At 44.1% G+C, this 18,624-nt stretch overlaps 1 protein-coding gene across 9 annotated transcripts in view; it reads left to right on the top strand.

Moving 5' to 3' along the window:
* NAV2 (neuron navigator 2) overlaps window positions 1-18,624 on the top strand; it is a 405,213-nt gene that overhangs the window by 171,558 nt on the left and 215,031 nt on the right. For 6 of the 9 annotated variants that reach the window (XM_035326757.1, XM_035326755.1, XM_035326758.1 and 3 more), the window contains exon 1: window positions 3,732-4,306. The exons of the other annotated variants lie outside the window; for them this stretch is intronic. In XM_035326757.1, coding sequence (XP_035182648.1) covers window positions 4,049-4,306 — 258 coding nt within the window. In that variant the 5' untranslated portion in view covers window positions 3,732-4,048. Of the gene's footprint in view, window positions 1-3,731; window positions 4,307-18,624 lie in introns of those variants that run through there. 9 annotated transcript variants of the gene reach the window in all.

Below are 18,624 nucleotides of genomic sequence, written 5' to 3'. Positions count from 1 at the left end.
AAAAAAAAAAAAGAGCAGCTTGATCACATTTATACCTTTATGGTTCTTCCATGCAATGGTAACATAAATCTGCAGACCGGATCGGACTTTTACATATCCGATACTGTGATCAGTGACAACGGATGGATTTGAATGTGCAAAATGCCTGCAGTGCCAAAAATAGGTCCATATTTATTCCTGTCATAACTTCACTGAAGTTAATGGAGTTGAGCCAAGGCTGAATATGCCCACAGTCTATAGGACAGCTGGCCTTCTGGCAGGGTTTGTTTGACAAAAAGGCTTTTGTAAGAACAATTACGTCTTCTGATATTGACGGTATATATGGTGACATTTCAGGAACATTCATGTGGATTGGAAATGAAGGTTTCAGATTCATCCGTGATGCCTAAAAGACAAGGAAAGCACCGATAAAGGTATTTGCAAGCAAGAAGTGAGTGTAGTTCCATCAGCAGTTCTGGACTACCAGCCCGCTTAATGAGGTTTTCTAATGGTAGTAATAATTCTCTATATTTCGTTCACTAACACTAACGTAATTTTTGGCTTCATTGAGGATGGATCTTGAGCCCAATTTGAAGGGAAGGTCTGATTCTCTCATCCTTTGCTACATTTGGCGAATGTTCATTTTACTCGCAATACCCATATGCGATCCATATAGGCAATTGCTTTCCACTTGCATTCAGTTGTTGATTGATAAGTGTCTGAGCAATGCAGGCAGCCTCAGTGGTTTTAGGTTTCCAGAAACATTCATTTCATTCGTCCAGATTCAAGAGCAGTCAGCCCTGGCTTTTTTTCTGTTTACTTGTTTTGTTCTGGGCAATGTGCAGAGTTGCCCACAAGCTCTTGAACTACAAACTATTCAAATAGCTTCTACTGAAGTACTGAGCTGCTTACTAACATTTTGAGAATATTAGGCCAGTTCTTGACACCAGCCTTGGCACCTCAGATGGTGCTAAGTAGCCGCAGCTTGACTCCTGAGTGAAGGCATTTCCTGAGCTTAAAAATCAGTCCTAGAAGCTGAGTCACTACTACTTCATTTATTTTTTCTTTTCTCCCAGGGAAGTAAAATGTTTGTTTATAGCTTTTTTTTTTTTTTTCCTTCCATATACCCCCAGCCAGGGAGCAGGGTGGATGCTTGCTGGACCTCAGGCAGATAAGGGAGAATGTTGTGGTTATTCAGGCAAAAATACTCATCATCTTAGAGCTGCAGGGGGATGTTCTCCTAGTTAGTGGCTCATCTGACATTTGTGGCAGGAAAGCGTGAAGCTCTTGCTTTTTAATATTGCTTACTCTAAAAGCTGAGATACAGAAATGTGGGTGATTTCCCAAAACTGGGAAAGGGAAAACTAGCTGGTCTTTTCAAAGGGGATAAGGAAGATGGGTTTCCAGATCCTGTTGACTGTCCAGAAAAAAAAAGTAGTTTATTCTAAAACTGCTAGCCATAAAAACAGGTTAAAGCAATTATAAAGAGAAAAATAATGACTAGTCACTTGTAAAGATGGTCCAAATTAGCATTGTCCATCTCTGTAGATTTAGGCAGTATGTGACCTATTAACAGTTTATGGCCTCATGTTATAGGTGTGTTGCCGTATGTATCGTCTCATTCAATAATTACTAAAGCAGCAATTGGAAGAATCATTTCATTTCACTCCAATTAGCTACGGATCTGTCTTGGTGTACTGTAACCTAGCCAGTTTCCCAAGATGAAAAGGGAACAACAAAACCTGGCAAGTTCTGTGCATCTGGGATTGGTGGCCTGAACCTAATAAAATGTGTAAGTGAAGAACAGAAAATAAAGCTGTCAATTAGATCTTCTAATAGCTTTTAAACTTTACTGTATTTTATTACAGGCCTAAAATTAGCCTTGTTTTCAGGCTTGGATCTTTTTCAAGCTTTTCGTACTTGAGCCCAACCTTCTTTTTAGTTAGGCTGAGTTTTCAGCACTGAACAATGGGAATGGTATCATAGCATTTTACACATTTCTGTTCCCATAACTACCAGTCCTTTGGTATGGTAAATCTGACTTTGTCAAGTTGTTGGGCTCTGAAATTTTTGATAAAGCTGTGCCTAAGCAGCTACTGTGCACTGTTTTAGGACAGGGAGGTAAACACTGGAAGATCACTCTCAGTGAGGTGCATGAATAGAAGAGATGTGCAGTTTCCAGTCTGAGATTAGTGAAATAAGAGCCAGAATGGAAACACAGTTACTCATAAAAATAATTTTTTAAATAAGTACCCTCTTAGAGTTAATACAAAGCTGCCTGCAGGGCTGGTAGATACATATTTTCAGATGTGCTGAATATCCCAAGAGCAACACAATTCATAGTTGACCTGGGAGCTTTGTGTGTGCTGTGGGAGCTTGAATTCGGTGACCAAGAGGCAATGCTAAGCGGGAGACAGGGCAGGCAGCTGTGGCATCTTGTCCAGGCTTTGTTTTTGGGTTTAATCCATCTAGTTAATGTGAGACAGCTAAAAACAAACCCCAAAACCAGTATCCAAGCAATGCCTAATGTCTTCTGAAACTGTCCTTCATGTTAATGGAGACAGGACCTTTTTACACTGAAATGCTGAGGCAGGATAGTAATTTAGCAAGAGTGTAACACATGTTCTGACTCTCATTTCCAGTTCTGCCACTTACTCCCTCTGTAACCTTGGGCAAGTCATTTCAGATGACATCTCCAGAAGGATGCAGGGGTACGGGGTGTCATCTGATTTCCACTTGAGCTTTCTCAATCCTGAAATGCTCTCCTAGTCTTGCTGCCTAATCCTAGAGCCCTTTTCACCCTGGAAACACCGCAGGTTTGGGTCTGAACCAGTCTAAGATGTAACAACCCATCCTTGCACCTTGAAGGCGTGGGGTGCCGCGTGGGTGGGAGCGCTCTGTGGGGCCTGGGCCTTGGGGCTGTGGGGCTGCCCCGAGGCCTTTCAGGAGGGCTGTGGGTGCTGCTGTGGAGACCCTCCCCTCCCACCGGGCCCCCTCACAGAGGCTGAGGGGAACGGGGGGGCCTGAGGGCAGGCCGGGGGCCTCACAGGGCCGCCACCCCCGCAGCGGGAGGCTCCCGGAGCCCCCGGGGCGCTCAGTCAGCCCTAGGGGGTTTTGTCTGAGGGCGCTGCGGCCCCGAGCGCTCCGAAGCCGCCGGCCGCAGCCCCCCCGCCCGGCGCGGCCCAGGCCCCTCCTCCGGCGGGGATTTGGCTCCCGCTCCCGCCGGCAGCGCCTCCCCGGGGCTGCCGGAGCCCGGCCGGGGCCGGCCACAGCCCGAGGCAGAGCGCAGCGGGTGCGGGCAGCGCCAGGGCGGGCGCCTACCATGAGGCGGCGGCCGCTCCCCCCCCTCCCCGGCAGCTGAGCGTGTGCGCTCCGGGTTTTCCCGAGCGGCACGCGGGGATCCGGGGAATTTGGCGTGTTTCGGCAGTAGACGGTGCCGCCGCCGGGCGGTTTCTCCTTCAGCTCCGGCGTCGCTGTCCTGTGGGCAGACACTAAGGCGTTAAGAGGCTTGACTGGGTAAGGCTGGCGTCCAAGGGCATCAGTCATTAACGCGCTGAGCTGCATCTGCTTCTCGGCTAAGACCGGAGAAAGACATCTTAAGCTGGAAATCCTGCCCGCTCGCCCCGCGCTGCTGCCGGCGGGGCAGCAGGGTCCTGGGGGCTCGGGGATGCAGTGACGGGAAACGGAGTGCGAGGCTGCTGCTGCTGCTGCTGCTGCTGCTGCTGCTGCTGCTGCTGCTGCCGCCGCTGCTGCCGGGGGAAAGCCCGGCCGGAGAAACGAAGGAGCGAGCTGAGCAGCAGCAGAAATAGGAAGGACAGTGGCGAAGAACTGAGAATAAAATTAGAGGAAACAGGTGGAAGGCTGGCACGAAGCTCTGAGATATTTTAGGCTGAAAGCATTTTATTTTATTTTATTTTTTTTAATTCTGAGCTGGTTTTGGAGATCCCTGCAGTCAACCAGGCTGCTCTAGTACAGCAGCTTCCCAACCGTGCCCTTTTCTCTCTCCCTGCCTGCTGTCTCCACCGTTGCTGCTGCTGACAGAAACGTGTTAGGAAAGCAGAAAGAGAAAATGCCAGCCATCCTGGTAGCCTCCAAAATGAAATCGGGACTACCTAAACCCGTCCACAGCGCTGCTCCGATCCTGCACGTCCCGACGGCCAGGACCATCCCACAGCCCTGTTACCTGAAGTTTGGGAACAAGGTGGAGGTGACGAAGCCATCGTATTCCAGCCAGATCCCTCTCAAGTCTCCTAACGGACAAGAAAATGCAGGAGATGGACTCCCACCAAGGAAGAGTGGCTCGGTAGAAAATGGCTTTGACACACAGGTTAGAAAGCGCCGAAGGCTGGGGAGGTGTATGCGAGAATGGATTCGCACGTTGAATGCATGCAGCAGGTTTTAGGAGGTGGACAGTGGTGTGAGCAGCAGTGGGGGGGGGTACACGTGTGAAATAACATCTGTCTGCAGTGGTGGGGTGTTTTCTATTCCACATAGCGGCATCTCTTACCGAGGGATGATTTTGTGATTTTGCTGGTGGGGCTGGCACTGGGGTTGTGAGGGATGGTGCTGTGTGCGCTCTTGCTCTGCGTTGCCTCGTGTGCTGGCTTTGCCTGCGCTTGGGGGTTTGTGGCAGGGGGATGGCAGGGCTGCTGCTTCTGGGGTGCGCTCTTTGTGTTCCTCCTGTAGGTGCTGATTGCGATGGCTGGGTTCTGTGGCTGCCATGTGGAAAGATTGCTGCTTGTCATGAACATTTATTGTATTTGGTCATGGTCACACGGCGTTAGCTGTGTGAACGTTTGGTGTTTGCAGTTGTGTGGGGAGCGAGAGGGAGGCTGTGCTTTATGCTCGGTTACAATACAAGTGTCATTCACAGTGCAGCTAAATTAAATGGCTTACGTAGGAGAGGGATATTGAATTGGAATTGTCTGTTTCAATGCTATGTGTGCCTGACATCACAGGTGCAGCCTCTTATCAATTTGCATTTTTTAGAAAACATCCACGTTGTAGTGAAATCTATTGTTTTTACAGATGCTGCTCCTGCATAGGGAGGAGAAGCGTACATTCTTCAGCTCGGTTCCTTTTTTGTCAGCATAGTAACATTTTCAGCATGGCTCAGGCTGCCTTGTGCTGCCGATACCCCAGTGTGCTCAGCAGCAGCGTGAGCCATTCGTGTGCTAGCGTACTACGGCATGAGCAAAGCGGACGGACGGTCTGCTGCAGCAAGCAGAATCGATTAGCATCTTACAGAGATCGCTGGGTAGCAGCATGGTGAATTTTGGAGACAGACGTATATGTTACAGGCTTCTCCTACGGGCATCTCGGTCCAGGAGAAGGTGGTGCTACCACTGCACCAGATCAGGAAATGATGATGGATACATCTTTTTCTGCCTTCTTTTCCTTCCTCGGGGAATAATGAGTCATCCCTGCCATCTAGATTTGAGATCTGCGGCCCCGTAACCCTGTTCTCTTCAGGAAAGCATGACTACTGACTGGGCGTGTTTGGCCCCATGCCCTGAATTTTAGGATGTGCTGCACTTTGCTGGTAGCCAGAGTGACGTATCAGGCTGGTGAGGCTGGGCTAGCATGCCTGTAGCAGCTCCTCGGGGACCAAGAGCAGAAAAAGGAGACAGACAAGTATTGGTGTCAGGGCGGTGGCAGCCGACAGACTGACCTGTGCATCACATCATGCTCTTAAGAGGGAAACAAATGCTATTTTTCCCCTGTGCCGGTGTCTGTCCTTGTAATTATGAAATGTCAGCGAAATCTCATTATATGCTGTGCTCTCTGATGCACCTTGGGTTCTGCATAGAAATCTACATTCCTGCAAAAGTGATTGTTATTGAAAAATATTTTCTGATCTTGCATTATAACCAGAGAGATCCTGCCAGAACGGTAGCTGTTGGCAGCAGAAAGGGGAATAGAGTAGCATGTTGTTTTTAACCCTTATTATACAGATGTAGTATGAAACCCCATTTGTACATCCTGATGATGAAAGGGTCTTCAAGCTGGTTTATTGCATTTAAACGGGAAGAGATTGGTGCAAGAGAAATGACAGATAATTTTGAGCTTTAATAACTTCAGCAGTGGGAGAAATCCTAGGCTTTGTCACGCTTAGTAACCTCACTTGGGTATAAGTCTTAGCGGGTGACCAGCACCTTTTAAGGTGTGAACGAGTGAGGTTTGTTTTACTATCCATTATCGTGAGTAAACACAGTCCTCTTATGTTATTCTTATTGATTCAACCTTGGTTCCTCTACCCACATCAGCGTGCAGGGTTTTGCCATCCAAGGCAGTGATCTGGGACATCGCTTTATATCTAAAGGGAGATCTTTCTGGATCAGTTATATCAAGGGCACTGTTCTTTTCTTTCCTCCCTTCCCCTGTGAAGGAGTGGGAGGAGGAACGGGATAGAGGGACAGCTGCCAGGTGGTGTATTGGTAGCGGAAGCATTTTTATCCCAGGAAACCGTCAGTTATATTCAGGTGTAGAAGTGTTTTCTGACAATAAACCACACGAGATTTACTCTTAAACACCACACTAGGACTAAATATCTCGAATATGTATATGCTACGGGGTGATCATCTGCTTCTTTGGATATTTTCAGCACTAATATGGCCCTCGCCATTTTACTGTGCAGGCACCTGGCATTCTCTTTCCCCTGCCAGGGAGAAAATTCACATTCTTCCCATGGCATTTATAGTTTAGATCCAGAAAATGGACTGATGCTGAGAGTTTTGGCACCTCTCTTCTGGTGACCTGGGTCCCCAAGGGGGTTTGCAGCTCACCAGGAATAACAGAATATCTTCCTGTGTGGGTGGAGGAGGAGTGGCAAAGAGGTTCTGACACTTGGATCAAAAACCCAGGACAAGAAATAAAAATGAAATCAGCATGTCTCATGCTGTATTCCTTCTGGGGGCTGAACTTGGAATTTGCATCCCCAAACTTTCTCTTAGAGTTAGAGGCATAGGCTGCTGCTATCAAAAGCCAAGGTGGCATCAGACAACTTTCAACGCAACTGGAAGAGAAGCATTGCATTGATACAACTGCTGAGTGGTTAGTGTTTGTTCAAGAGAGTAGGATATCTGAGTTCAACTTCTATTTCAACATGAAGGGTTTCAGACTTCTATTATGTCCCTGGAGAGTTTCATAATCGCCAAGCCACAGGATGTTCTGGGAGTATTTAAGGGAGTTTCTCTTAATCCTGTTGAAGTCGGTCCTCTGTGCACTACATAATTAAAAATCCAGTAGCACAGACAAAATAAGGACAGAGAGCAACTCATTTGACCCAATGTTTAGGACATGTGCTTACAGACGATGGAAGGGATGCTACAGAGCGATATCTTCGTGCATACGTATGAATCTTTCTCCCCCAGCATGGTTGTATATGTACTTCCACACTGAATTCATGTTTGCCTTTTTCCTTGTGCTTACTGTACTGATGTATTTCAGAGAAGAGGCTGCGTCTAGCACATAGACCAGAAGTCACAACGTAAAGGTACTAGATCCTATTCTAACACTGTTGTTGGACGATTCAAGCCACTTGAACACCGGTGCTAGGTCCGTCAGCTTTTCAGTGACAGACTGTACTCATTTGGATCTCAATTCTTCAAAAAACATGGGTGCTGCATGTAGTACTCATTAAAACATACATTTTTTTAAAATGCTGAAAATCAAGGTAATCCTACTTGGGCAAGCAGGGTATCAGTGAGAACTGCTTTATGTTTTGCTGTGTGGTTATTTGTCTTTTTTTTTTTTTTTTTGAACCTTCTTGTTATGGTTTTACACGTGTAAGCTGAATTTTATAGTAACTGGAAATTTTGTGCCTTAAGGCCATATAAGGGCAATGGGTTATTTAAAATGCTGTGCAATTTATAAAAAGCATTCTCCAGTGTGTTTCAGAGGCACTTTCCAAAGAAAGGTCTGAGGGTTTTAGCATCAAGCCCATTGTAAATGCTAGTCTGAAATCTTAGGTCGATGAATCACGGCAGTATCATTCCTATTTTATTGTTACTGATACACACGCTCCATTCATTTTTCCATATTAAACTCCCTGTGTTGTGCACAACAGTATTCTCCTGCTGCACTTGTGCTTATTTCGTCTAATTTGAAAACAGCACCAATAAATTATACCCATGTTTAGAGAGCATTGTTTTGGAAATATTTAACTTTGTTACCAGAGAAACTTCTGTCAAATAGATGGTAAGATAGCAATCTCTCATATACAACGTGGTATTTATTAGTTATTCTGAAAAAGTCATGTATTTGGCTACTAAATTTGCATTAATTGTGTAAGGCCAAAGTCATTGCCAATTAGAAGTCTTTGGCCATCGTAAAATTGCTTGTGCAGGGTGCAGGAAGGAAGAGGCTGCTGCAAGAACACAGCCTGTTGCCACGTTATTGTGAAAGCCACTGAAGGAGATCATGGATTTAATTACCGTGTTTATTGCTGTTGTGTTGTATACTTCAGCTTCTTTATTTTTGTTCTCTGCAGAACCTATAAAGCAGTTACTGTTTGGGTCTTCAGTAACTGCAGTAGTCCTATCACCACCGGCACGTTACAAAGTCATTGGTCCTCCGTTTCCGCTCTAGCACCTCGAGTCGCTGTGGGCAGGCATCAGTCTGACCTGCTATTAAAGCGTGTCTTCAGCCATCACCTGGAGCAACCCGCTCGGGTACGCGGTTGTCCTTAACATTTGGCGGGGAGGTGTGGCAGTGCGCTTGCAGATACCAAACCTGCGCTTCTCTGACTGTGAGTTCGGCAGCTCGCTTGTCCCTTTCTCGGTGGACGTGGAAGGCAGGTGCTCACTAGGGGTTGGCATGTTCTCCCTCGCTTTTCTCTTTCCCTGCTCAAGGCAAACATAATTCTTTGAGCCGTTTCTCTCAGGATTTCTTGAACTCTTGCAACTGTCCATGCTCTCTGAGTTCAGTAGAAGTTGCCTAAATCTTTTGTAAAAAATTCTGTTCCAACTGGACGCTTCATTCTGCTTCATTATAGCTGAGTGCAGCAGGTATCATTTTTTCTATCCTACACTTGAGTTTTCAGTTGATGGAGATTTTAAAAAAGATGTAGCTTATTTTTAATTTTTGGCAACAGATGCACCCTGTTGACTCATTTTTTTTTTATGATTCACTGTGGCGTGATATCATTGCCTGCAATAAAATACCTCGCTCAGATAGCTCCCATTTTCTATTTTTGCACTACGTTTTTCTCTTAGTGATATTATTCCATTCACACTGCTTTCCCAATTTGTTAAAAATATTTTGAGTTCCAGCTTTATCTCCCAAACTGTTTGCAACACCCAGCCAGGTTAGAAATGGCCTTGGGTTTTTCTGATTACCTATTCAGTTCTCTAAGTCGATGACAATATGGTATGGTAAAGATGCTCCCTTGCGGATCCCTGTAAAAATCTACCTGGTAGCCATTCCCAGGTTGATAGTACGCTACCGAAAAATTTCAGAGAGTATTTCAGTCAGTTGTGTGCTGCCTTGGAGTAGTCTAGCTACTCACAAGTGGCTTATTTAATGGGTTGTTCCAGTGTCTTCCACACTTCAAATCTAGGCTGACATCAACTGGTTCATGAGCCACGTGTGACTTGCGATCTATAAGCTATCAGTTAGCCCTCCCCGCCTCGCTGTCCCCATTCCCATGCCATTGGCAATCCAGAGGAACTTGTATAGTTCAGATAGTTGTAATTACTTTTCTAAATTTTAATTACTGTTATCAAAAGCAGTTTTATACCTCCCTATCAACTTCTTGCTAATCTGAAGCTTCATGGGGAGAAAGATTTTTAAAAAAAAGCAGAAAAAATATGCCCTCATTTCTCACATTCATTAGCCATTTTTTATTCATGATGTTGGGCTTTGTGGTTTTAGCTGTCTTCAGAAGGGGTGGGAACCTTGTGAGTCTTAATCTGGTTCTAGCTGAAAATCAGGTGTACGTAGACTGGTCTCAGTGCTGTTACGCAAACTGGCTCAGTGGTGGAATTGGCTCTCACCAACACTGCTGTGCTAATTATAAAAGAAACGTTGACAAATGTAGTTAGTAATACTAATAACCATAAAGGATGGCTTTTTGCTTTGTTGGAGGAAGCCAAATGAAGTCATGTTTAGGATGTGTGCAAAGAAGTTTTACTGAAGAGCTGGAAAAATCTAAGAAAAGGTATAGATTGAGGCTAGCAAAATCTATAACCAGAAAATTAATTTTAAGTTAGTATTAATTTTAATGAGCTTGCTTATGGAATGATAGTTATGTCCTTAATTATATTCTTCCAGAAAATTGCTGTATCAGCAGTCTCGGTCTCTTCAGTAGCCAAATCCTTCTATTTATGATTATAATGATTTTGATTATTATTTTATAGGCACATAGTGTTACATATTAAATTGTAAGGGGGTTGTTCCAAATGAAATGTTATCAGAGAACAAATGAGGTGACAAATTATAAAACGTTCTATTGTGATTATTAATATGGAGTTTTCAGTAATTTGTCATTTAATTTGAAGAACTACCTTCTTCAAATGCCCTGCATTTAAACAAAAGATGCAAGGTTGCTCTATAAATTCAAGAGATTATTTCATCATTGTTTTTTCATTTTGAGTCTGCAAAAGGTCACTTGGATTCTGAATGCCATTCAGATTTAATTGTGACTGGATAACGAGTGAAAGTGTTTTTTGCACTCCTATTAGTTTAAGACGGTTCTTCAGAAAAAGAGCATTTGTTCATCGTTTTCTGTTCCTTCCCAAGCTCCCTACCTTGCTGTGGGCTTGCCCAAGACGGCATTTCCAAAGCTGTGTGTTGGTGATCTCATGCTGCTGTTGAGTTCAGTCAAGTTTTCATGGTCCAAAGTGAGTGGTTTTGAAACATCCATTTAATATGACCTTTTTTCCTGCTTTTGAGTTTTATGCTGTTTCTCTGCTTAGTGCTAATAGGTAGTATCTAAGGGGCTTCCCAACTTTAATATACTTATCTTAAAAGCACTCTCCAGAGATAGGGATATGGTTCTTACTTTGTAAATGAACAGCTAAGGCACAAAGAGACTTACCCAAGGTCATAGTGTCTGCTGTGCTACAGAAAATTACTAGCTCGTCCCCTGACTATTAGATTATCCTTCTCCTTTGCTGCTACTTGTTATTCAATTCAAAACGCTTATGCGTACGGTGTCCAAGAGTTCTCCCTCTGTCCTTGAAACTTTTAGCTTATTCCGTAAGTTATATTTCTTCAGTGAGCAGTCTCACTTTGTCCCTGATTTAAGAAGTATTGCTCTGTAGAAGTATTGCGTGTATTGCTCTGATGCTTTATGCCTGGCAGTACCCAAGCAGATACTTCGGTCCAGCTGTCCTCTACCCAGTAACGAGTTCCTTTTAGCTCTTGCTCTCCTTTTCCCTGCCTTTCTTTGTATCCTCAGCTGCACTGGTGAATTTCTCTGGCAGCTTACAGAGTTTGGCTTTTACCTTTCCTCCATTGTTTGTCTCTTCTTTGATGTATGGTTTGTGTTTTATTTTTTTTAGACACTAAATCTCTGCTGGAGGTTTGTTTGAACTGAAGTTTGCGCCAACAGAAACGCACTGACTCTTTCTAGCTGTCCAGCTGCTGGCTGGTATATCCAGTTTGTTAATGCTCAAATATGGATAAAATCCCTTTAATTTAATAAGCAAATGTAAAATGGGGAAACTAAAAGACAGAAGCATTTCTGTGTATGGTAGGCCTAGTACAGACAACACTTCTAGCTGCACAAGTGGTCTTAGTAACTGAAAACCTCACTGGCATACTTCGTGAAACTCATTGTAAAGTCTTGTTCTCCAGTCTTCTGCAAAATGCTCTCACCAGAAGTAAGGTCTGGTAAATAAAATGAGTCTTTCCCAAGGATAAGTACCGAAAACTACCAAAAAGAAAGAAACAATGATGAGAAGAACACCACCTGTGCTCGTTACAAATTCTAGTCAATATTTGGAATAGCCAAACTATATGTGGTTTTGTTTGTTGTTGTTTTGTTTGTTCATTTTTAATCTAGAGACTATTTGAAAATAAAGCCTTTATTTTATTCAGATGGGAAGGGTGGATTTCGTTTTTGGTTTGGGAAATCTGGGGGTTGGTTTTGGCTCTCTGTGATTTCCTTTGAAGAGTCCTTTGAGAAACTTTGTCTGCTCCGGAACTTCAGTTTCCATATTATCTCACCCCTGGGTTTACATCTCAGTTTAATTTGTAGAGTAGTTCAATGCTTTTAGCCTACGCGTCACTTTTTCCTACCAAAGCAGAAGAAATTAAGGAGGTATTTAAATTAATAATTACTTCAGTTGAGCTTCCTAAACTTGCAATACAAACGAAATTTAAGTATTGTTTTAGAAGATACGCTTTTGAATAAATTGACAGTTGGGCCTTCAATGGAAGAATTTTTCTCTCCTTCCATTTTTTTCCTCATTTGCTTTCTGTTTATTTAAGCTATGGGGCTAAATCTTATATTTTGATTCTGGTATAAGTCAAGAGATGCTCTTAAAATTTACCCCATTAATTTAATTTGCTCTTCCTTGGAGCAGACTGTAGAATCTCAACCAAATTCAGATTCGTTCCCCTGAGAAATCTACCTGACTAAAAATACCCTGGTTGAGTATTATTTTTAGAAACAGTTATATTTGAAGTATATAAATGGTCAGATTTTATGTGTATTATTAGACATGAGCTGTTGGTACATTTTGTAACAGGAGGCTGCTGGTTTTCCATTCACCAAGAACTGGAATTCAAACACTTGGCACTTACTTGTATGTCTCTAATTTTATCAGTAAATTGTTCTTTCTGAAATAGTTTGTGGAAACATTCTCAGTTTATTCAGTTTTGCAAATCACAGCCATGGAAATAATTGCTAAAACCTATAATAAATAAACCGTTTATTAAAGTAAATAATTGAAAAAACAGGTTGCTGCTTATTTTAAATCAGGCTGAGATCCGGACTTTTGCTGTGATTCCACCTTTTTTTTTCCTCTTGAAAGTATTTTTAGGTGTGTTATCCTTGGATTATTTTTCATTTTACTTTTGGGTTATTTTAGAATTGGAAGCAATGTGTGGGAAAACAATAAACAAAAGGAAAAAATATCTAACCTCTGGGTTTCGAGATAGACTTTTACTAGGACTTCTGCCCCTGCGCTCGTTCAGTTTTGGACTGCAATAGCATCCTGGTTTGGACTGTAATGGCATCAGGTTTGCCACCGTGTCTGTGCCACACGTGGGGTACGAACAGGTTCTTGGCTCTGGTGGTCCCGGGTGTCCTGGGGGCACAGACCGTGAAGCCTGCATGGAGGAACTCAGTCGCACCCAGCCGGACTTCCACACAAAGTGTGTTTGGTGGAACAAAATGAATACCCCAGAGGGGTTTCATGTTGCTGATCAGGCCCGTGTGGTGACGTCTGGTGGTACATGTGGATACCGAGACTTTTTTACACTCAGGTATCTGCAAACAGGCATTTAGAAGCTGCTCCCTTTCTCTTTCGCTGTGTCCGCTTGAGCCGCCCACTGTTGGGAACTACAGGTAGTACTGGAAAGCTAGATGCTGCTTCTCTATGGCAGCTTTTAAGAGTGTAACAGATATCTTTCCATGTCATGTCTATTTTGGCTGCTTCTCAGATTATGACACTAATTACAAGGAAGTCATTTCTAATCAACTTGTACAAGTGGCCTAGCAGATTTGCTTCCTCTGGCAGATGCAGCTATCAGGCATAATATCCTAAGTTCAAGGCGATGTGAAGATTCATGTCATGTCTTTCAGAGCAAGAAACCCTCTTTAGACAACGGAGCACGATGCAAAGTTTTATTTTCGTAGATTTCATCTAAGAACAGTATCTGTACGTGTGTGTGTTCAAGGCTAAAAGTCCCGGAACAAATGCCGAGGACACCTTTACATCTGCAAAGGTCAGTGCACAACTTTGATTATTGCTGGTGGAGACAGTAATTAATGGATTAGTCTGGTAAGACAAATTTGATCAGTTACAAATTATCCTTCCTTTCAAAGAGCCTTACAGACATTTAAGTCTTCAAAACTAATTTTAAAAATGTCATCTGTGTTACAAGATCAAGTGTGCGTAGGCCGTTTGAAGCAAGAGCTTAGAAATGGGTTGTTCTTTTTGCTCTGTAACCACGGGTAAGGCTGCTTTTCAGAATGGGCATACGTATTCCAGGCTCGTCTGTGGCTTTATTGGGATGGATTATTTTGGGAAAGAGTATTTTCAGCATTGCTATGTCTTACTGCTCCGAGATGCCCGGGGAGGGAGTGCATGGGGATCTGGTCATGCTGGGTAACGCGGGAGCGGAGTGGAGCGCTGCCAGCGCCAGCTGGCAGAAAGGTGCCCATCCTCCTACAGCTGGGAAGGGCAGGAGGAAGGGCTCTGACTTCAGGGCTGTGCGAGGCCAGGGGGATGCTGAGGAACTTGCTCTAATGTACTGCACAAAACCACTTTCTGCTTTTTGAGATGGAAGAGCAGCGGTTGCCTAGGAGGCCGTTTCTAAGCAGTCAGAAAGAAACCTCCCTCTGCGGCAAGCAGGGTTTTACTTTTGGTAGCTTTGAGTAGGTAGCCTTTTGGCTTTTCACCTGGTAGGCTGAGAACGACGTGGAGTGGTTTGTTGTTATAGGATTTAGTACTTAGACTCCAAAACCCTCATAAGAGGCAAAAACAATTCAAAGAGGATCTGTTGTGAGTCAAAAGTAAAATTCCATGCAAGCAAATGCAAGCAAAACTCCACGATGGAAGCCTCTGCAACTGGTGAGATCAACATGCATCTCCTCCTCTGCCTGCAGCTGCTTGTCCCTGCAGCACCAGGCGATGGGGAGTGCTGTGAATATTAAGTCAAATGTGGAGGTGTGGTGCCTTTCTGCGAGATGTCTGCCTTGGCCTTCCCCGGCCGAGCTCTGGGAGGTGCCCACAGAGGCGAGCCCCTGTGGGGACCCAGCCGGCCCCAGGCCACGAGGGGACCCCAGGCTGGCCCTGTATGCGGCTGCCTTAGGGTAGTGGAGTAGGTGGGGAAGGGCAGGTAAGGGGAACCAAATCTGTCTGCTGTGTCCTATCCTTTCCAGCAGCTACCCGAGCCTCAGGTGCAGGGGGATGAGCGAGGGTCCCACGGAGGGCTTGGGGCTGCCTCTGCCATGGGTTGCTTTGGTCATCCTAGGGAAGATGTCCCTCTCAGGGGTGCTTTCCAGCTGGCAGGCTGGTGGTGAGAGTTGGAGGACCACAGCCCTGTTGGAGCTGAGGTTAGTGTGCAAACACAGTGTGGTGCACTGGGATGTGAGATGCCCACAGGTCTCCACCCGTGGTCTGGTCTGTTGGGTTGGATAGCAAGGCATCTGTACCTAATTTTTAATGGAGAAATCAGTCCCAGCTTCTCTTTGTTGAACAGGTTACTTGCAGCTGTGGGCACTTGAAGAAAAAGAAGTAAAAACAACCAAAATAAAAGTCATAGGAAAGAGTCTGAAATCAAAAAGCTCCTAGAATGCTCAATAGCAGATGCTTCACTCTCCTGCACAGAATTTCACATTGGTGCTGAAGCTCTGGGCCCCAGCAACATGAGCTAGATACGACCTAGTCCTCTTTGTCACCTCCAGAGCTCTCTGGGATTCAGCAGGTTTGCACTGGGCCCTTGTCTTTGTATTCTGAGCAGTGGCCGTTGGCATGAGGCGTTGTGCTGGGGACTGATTCCTCCCCCGGCTCCCCGTGGGCTGCTGCATCAGCAGTAGCAAGCTGATGGATCGTCAGGTCCACTCTCTGCTTATTATGCAGCATAAAGTAAAGAGAGATCTGAAAGTTCAGTGGTCTGCTGGCAAATCATGTAATCCTAGGCAATTTTGCAGTGGTTCTTAGCAGCTTTGATATATATGCATTTTCAACAAATGAAAGCCTTAGGCATTTTGTGCATGGGCACATTTCAGTCCTGTAACAATACCTGTGGTGGGAGGAGGAGTCTCTTTTATATCAGACTGTGAATAGCTGCAGAATCACCAAGTGCCATTCCCCTCCCTCCTCCTTTCTCTTCTGACAGCAGCTGAAATGGCAGGGCTCGGTTTGGCCGGTCCTCTGCATCATTTATAGCGATGCTATTAAATGCTGGACTGAAATGGATGGTAGCTAGGCTGATTTGCATGATTTAAAATGCCAGCTCGGTTTAATGTAGAGCAGCTGGTATATACTTAACTCCTCCAGGAGAAAACTTAATACCAGCAGATCGCATTATCCAGGGCTACACTGTGTTTATTTATTTATTTTCCTGTCTCTTGCTCCATTGTTTCCCACGACACTTGTAGAGATCTTCTGTGCTTTGCTGGGAAGGGTTTTGCTTTTTATTCATATTTCTGTACGTCACAGAGCTCGCAAAGGAAGTAATTGGTCCTGCCGTGAGACAGATACTACTAGTTGCAGCTTCCGGGCAGCCACGCACACTGACCTTAGCAGATAGGACTCTAAATTAAGATGTGACATGATGAGGGATGGTGAGATTAGTTGGAAGAGGGACAGGTGTAGAGGCCTGGATTACATGGATTACCGCATACTCAATTTCTTAGGGTTAAATTTCAAGGTTGAAAATGGTTAAATCCACAATTACGGAATTAGGATGTGCCGTTGCTCTGGGGCTGAGCAGGCAGCCAGAGTCATCTTGTGACGGAAGGAAGGAAGAGTTGGAGGATCAAAGAATTCCTACGCTATCCTGAAATAATTAGCACATACTCAGTGAGAGGATGGAGGGAGCGTAATCTTTTAATGCTAACCCTTCTCAAAATTGACCTTGTCACAGGCAGATCCTGCTTCTCGCAGACGAGCAGATGTGTGATAGTGTCATTCTTACTGTGTCAGAAATGCTGGCGCGGTATTGCGTTGTCTGCCAAAACCTCCTTACCTTTCCATACGCGATGGGCCTCTCACATGCTGAAGAGCTCTGAGCAAGCATTTGAACAAGATGTGAGCCATGCACTGCAAAGCTAGGCTTTACGAAGTCAGGGCTCTGTTAAAGAGGTTACAATGGGGCTTTCCCTTCCCCTGGAAATTTTTTGTTCTCTTGAGCCGTGAATTGAGCTGAGGTTTCTAATGGAACCGTATATTCCATTTTCTAATGGAACAGTATATGCCACTTTTCAATTTCAAAGACCCTTATTAGTTTAATATAAAAGTCATGAGGCTAGAGAGGAAATGTATCTGTTCATTTCTTTTGAGGAAGAAATCCTTCAGTATTATATCTCAAGTTCCAGTTTTTCTATTACCCTTTTTAAACCTTTGCGCTAAAAGATAGCGTGAACTTATTCAGTTGACATCAATGCTGCATTTAGTGTAGAGGCCAGAACAGTCACAAAGAAAGCACAAGAAAGGCCAAGTCTTCCTTAATGATCATTGGTTACTGTCTTTTTTTTTTTGCTGTGAAAGTAAACCCTCTAGGAAGATGACTTCCTATAATCTTCTTCCACGAATGTAAGCAAGTTACATTACCCTTAGTGATGAAATATTTCATTACTTCATCTCGTGTTGTCCGTGTGTAAGATCATCGCCGTGCCTGCATGCTGGGGAAGATTATAGGCCTGTACTATACAGTCAGATTATTCATGCTATGGTTTATTTACACACTCTGCATATATATAAGAACCAGGAGAACTAAGGGAAAATTATAGTCAACCCAGTTGAACATCTGAATCTTTTGAAGTATAATGAACAAATCATTTCAGACGTTTGAGAAAAGACTTGCTAATGATTACTCTTAAAGGCAGTAAGCTTATTTAATCAACATTTATCAGTCCTTTAAATAGACAGAAAGCATTTTGTGAGACAGTTTACAAGGTGCTGTTGTAGCTGGGTTACAATAGTGCAGGCTCCAGCAGATCATTTTATTTGTGTTTATCAGGTCCAAATCTAGGCTTATGGAATGGAAGAAATTAGCTAATGAGTTATCAAATCTTTATAAACGATGTCATTTGGATGGCTTTAAATGCTGTTTGTTATGTTTTTATAACTAAGGGAACTAAGGGATAAGTGTATTTCTTTTAATGTTCTTCCATAGATGAATACAAACTATTCAGGGATCCAGGTTTGACCTCTAATGCTTAGTATTCCTTACTATTTTCCAGCACAGATATTTTTAACTTGCTGTTTCTAGGACTTGCCCAACTGTTCAAGAGGTTAGGAAAGCCATTTCCACCAGACTGGACACTATGTGAGTAGGCTGAATTCGCTTGGAGCCGTGCCTTTCTGCCGAGAGGCGTCGCAGAGCTTACAGGGCAGGTGAGCGCATCAGCCTGGGAGACCCACGCGGAGTTTCTCCACAGCCCTGTCACTGCTTCAGACAAGTCACCTAGAGCTGCCCGCCGTGGTGTGTCACGGCAACTTCCTTATCTCACAGGTGTTCTGTGGAGATAAATCCAGTATAATTCCAAGCAGCTCAGGTAAAGCGATACCTGGAGCCATGGAATTACCTTAAATAGCTAACTATGTGACTCCTAAGCCTTCGAGCTCCAGTGTGATCTACTTTTTCCCTTATCATTGATTCTTTTTTCCCCTTAAGGTAATGCTTGAATCAAAGCAAGAGATACTTGATTTAAAATCCTTTCCACTAATGATTTATGGATTTCAAGAAAAGTTGTGAATGTATGAGGCACATCATTACCTCTTTGTTAGAAGGTTCTCAGCTATA

Source organism: Oxyura jamaicensis, chromosome 5 (genome assembly GCF_011077185.1).
Source record: "Oxyura jamaicensis isolate SHBP4307 breed ruddy duck chromosome 5, BPBGC_Ojam_1.0, whole genome shotgun sequence".
In the NCBI taxonomy this organism is placed as follows: domain Eukaryota; kingdom Metazoa; phylum Chordata; class Aves; order Anseriformes; family Anatidae; genus Oxyura; species Oxyura jamaicensis.
The sequence above is the reverse complement of the archived record's forward strand: the minus strand, read 5'-3'. Positions and strand labels throughout refer to the sequence as shown.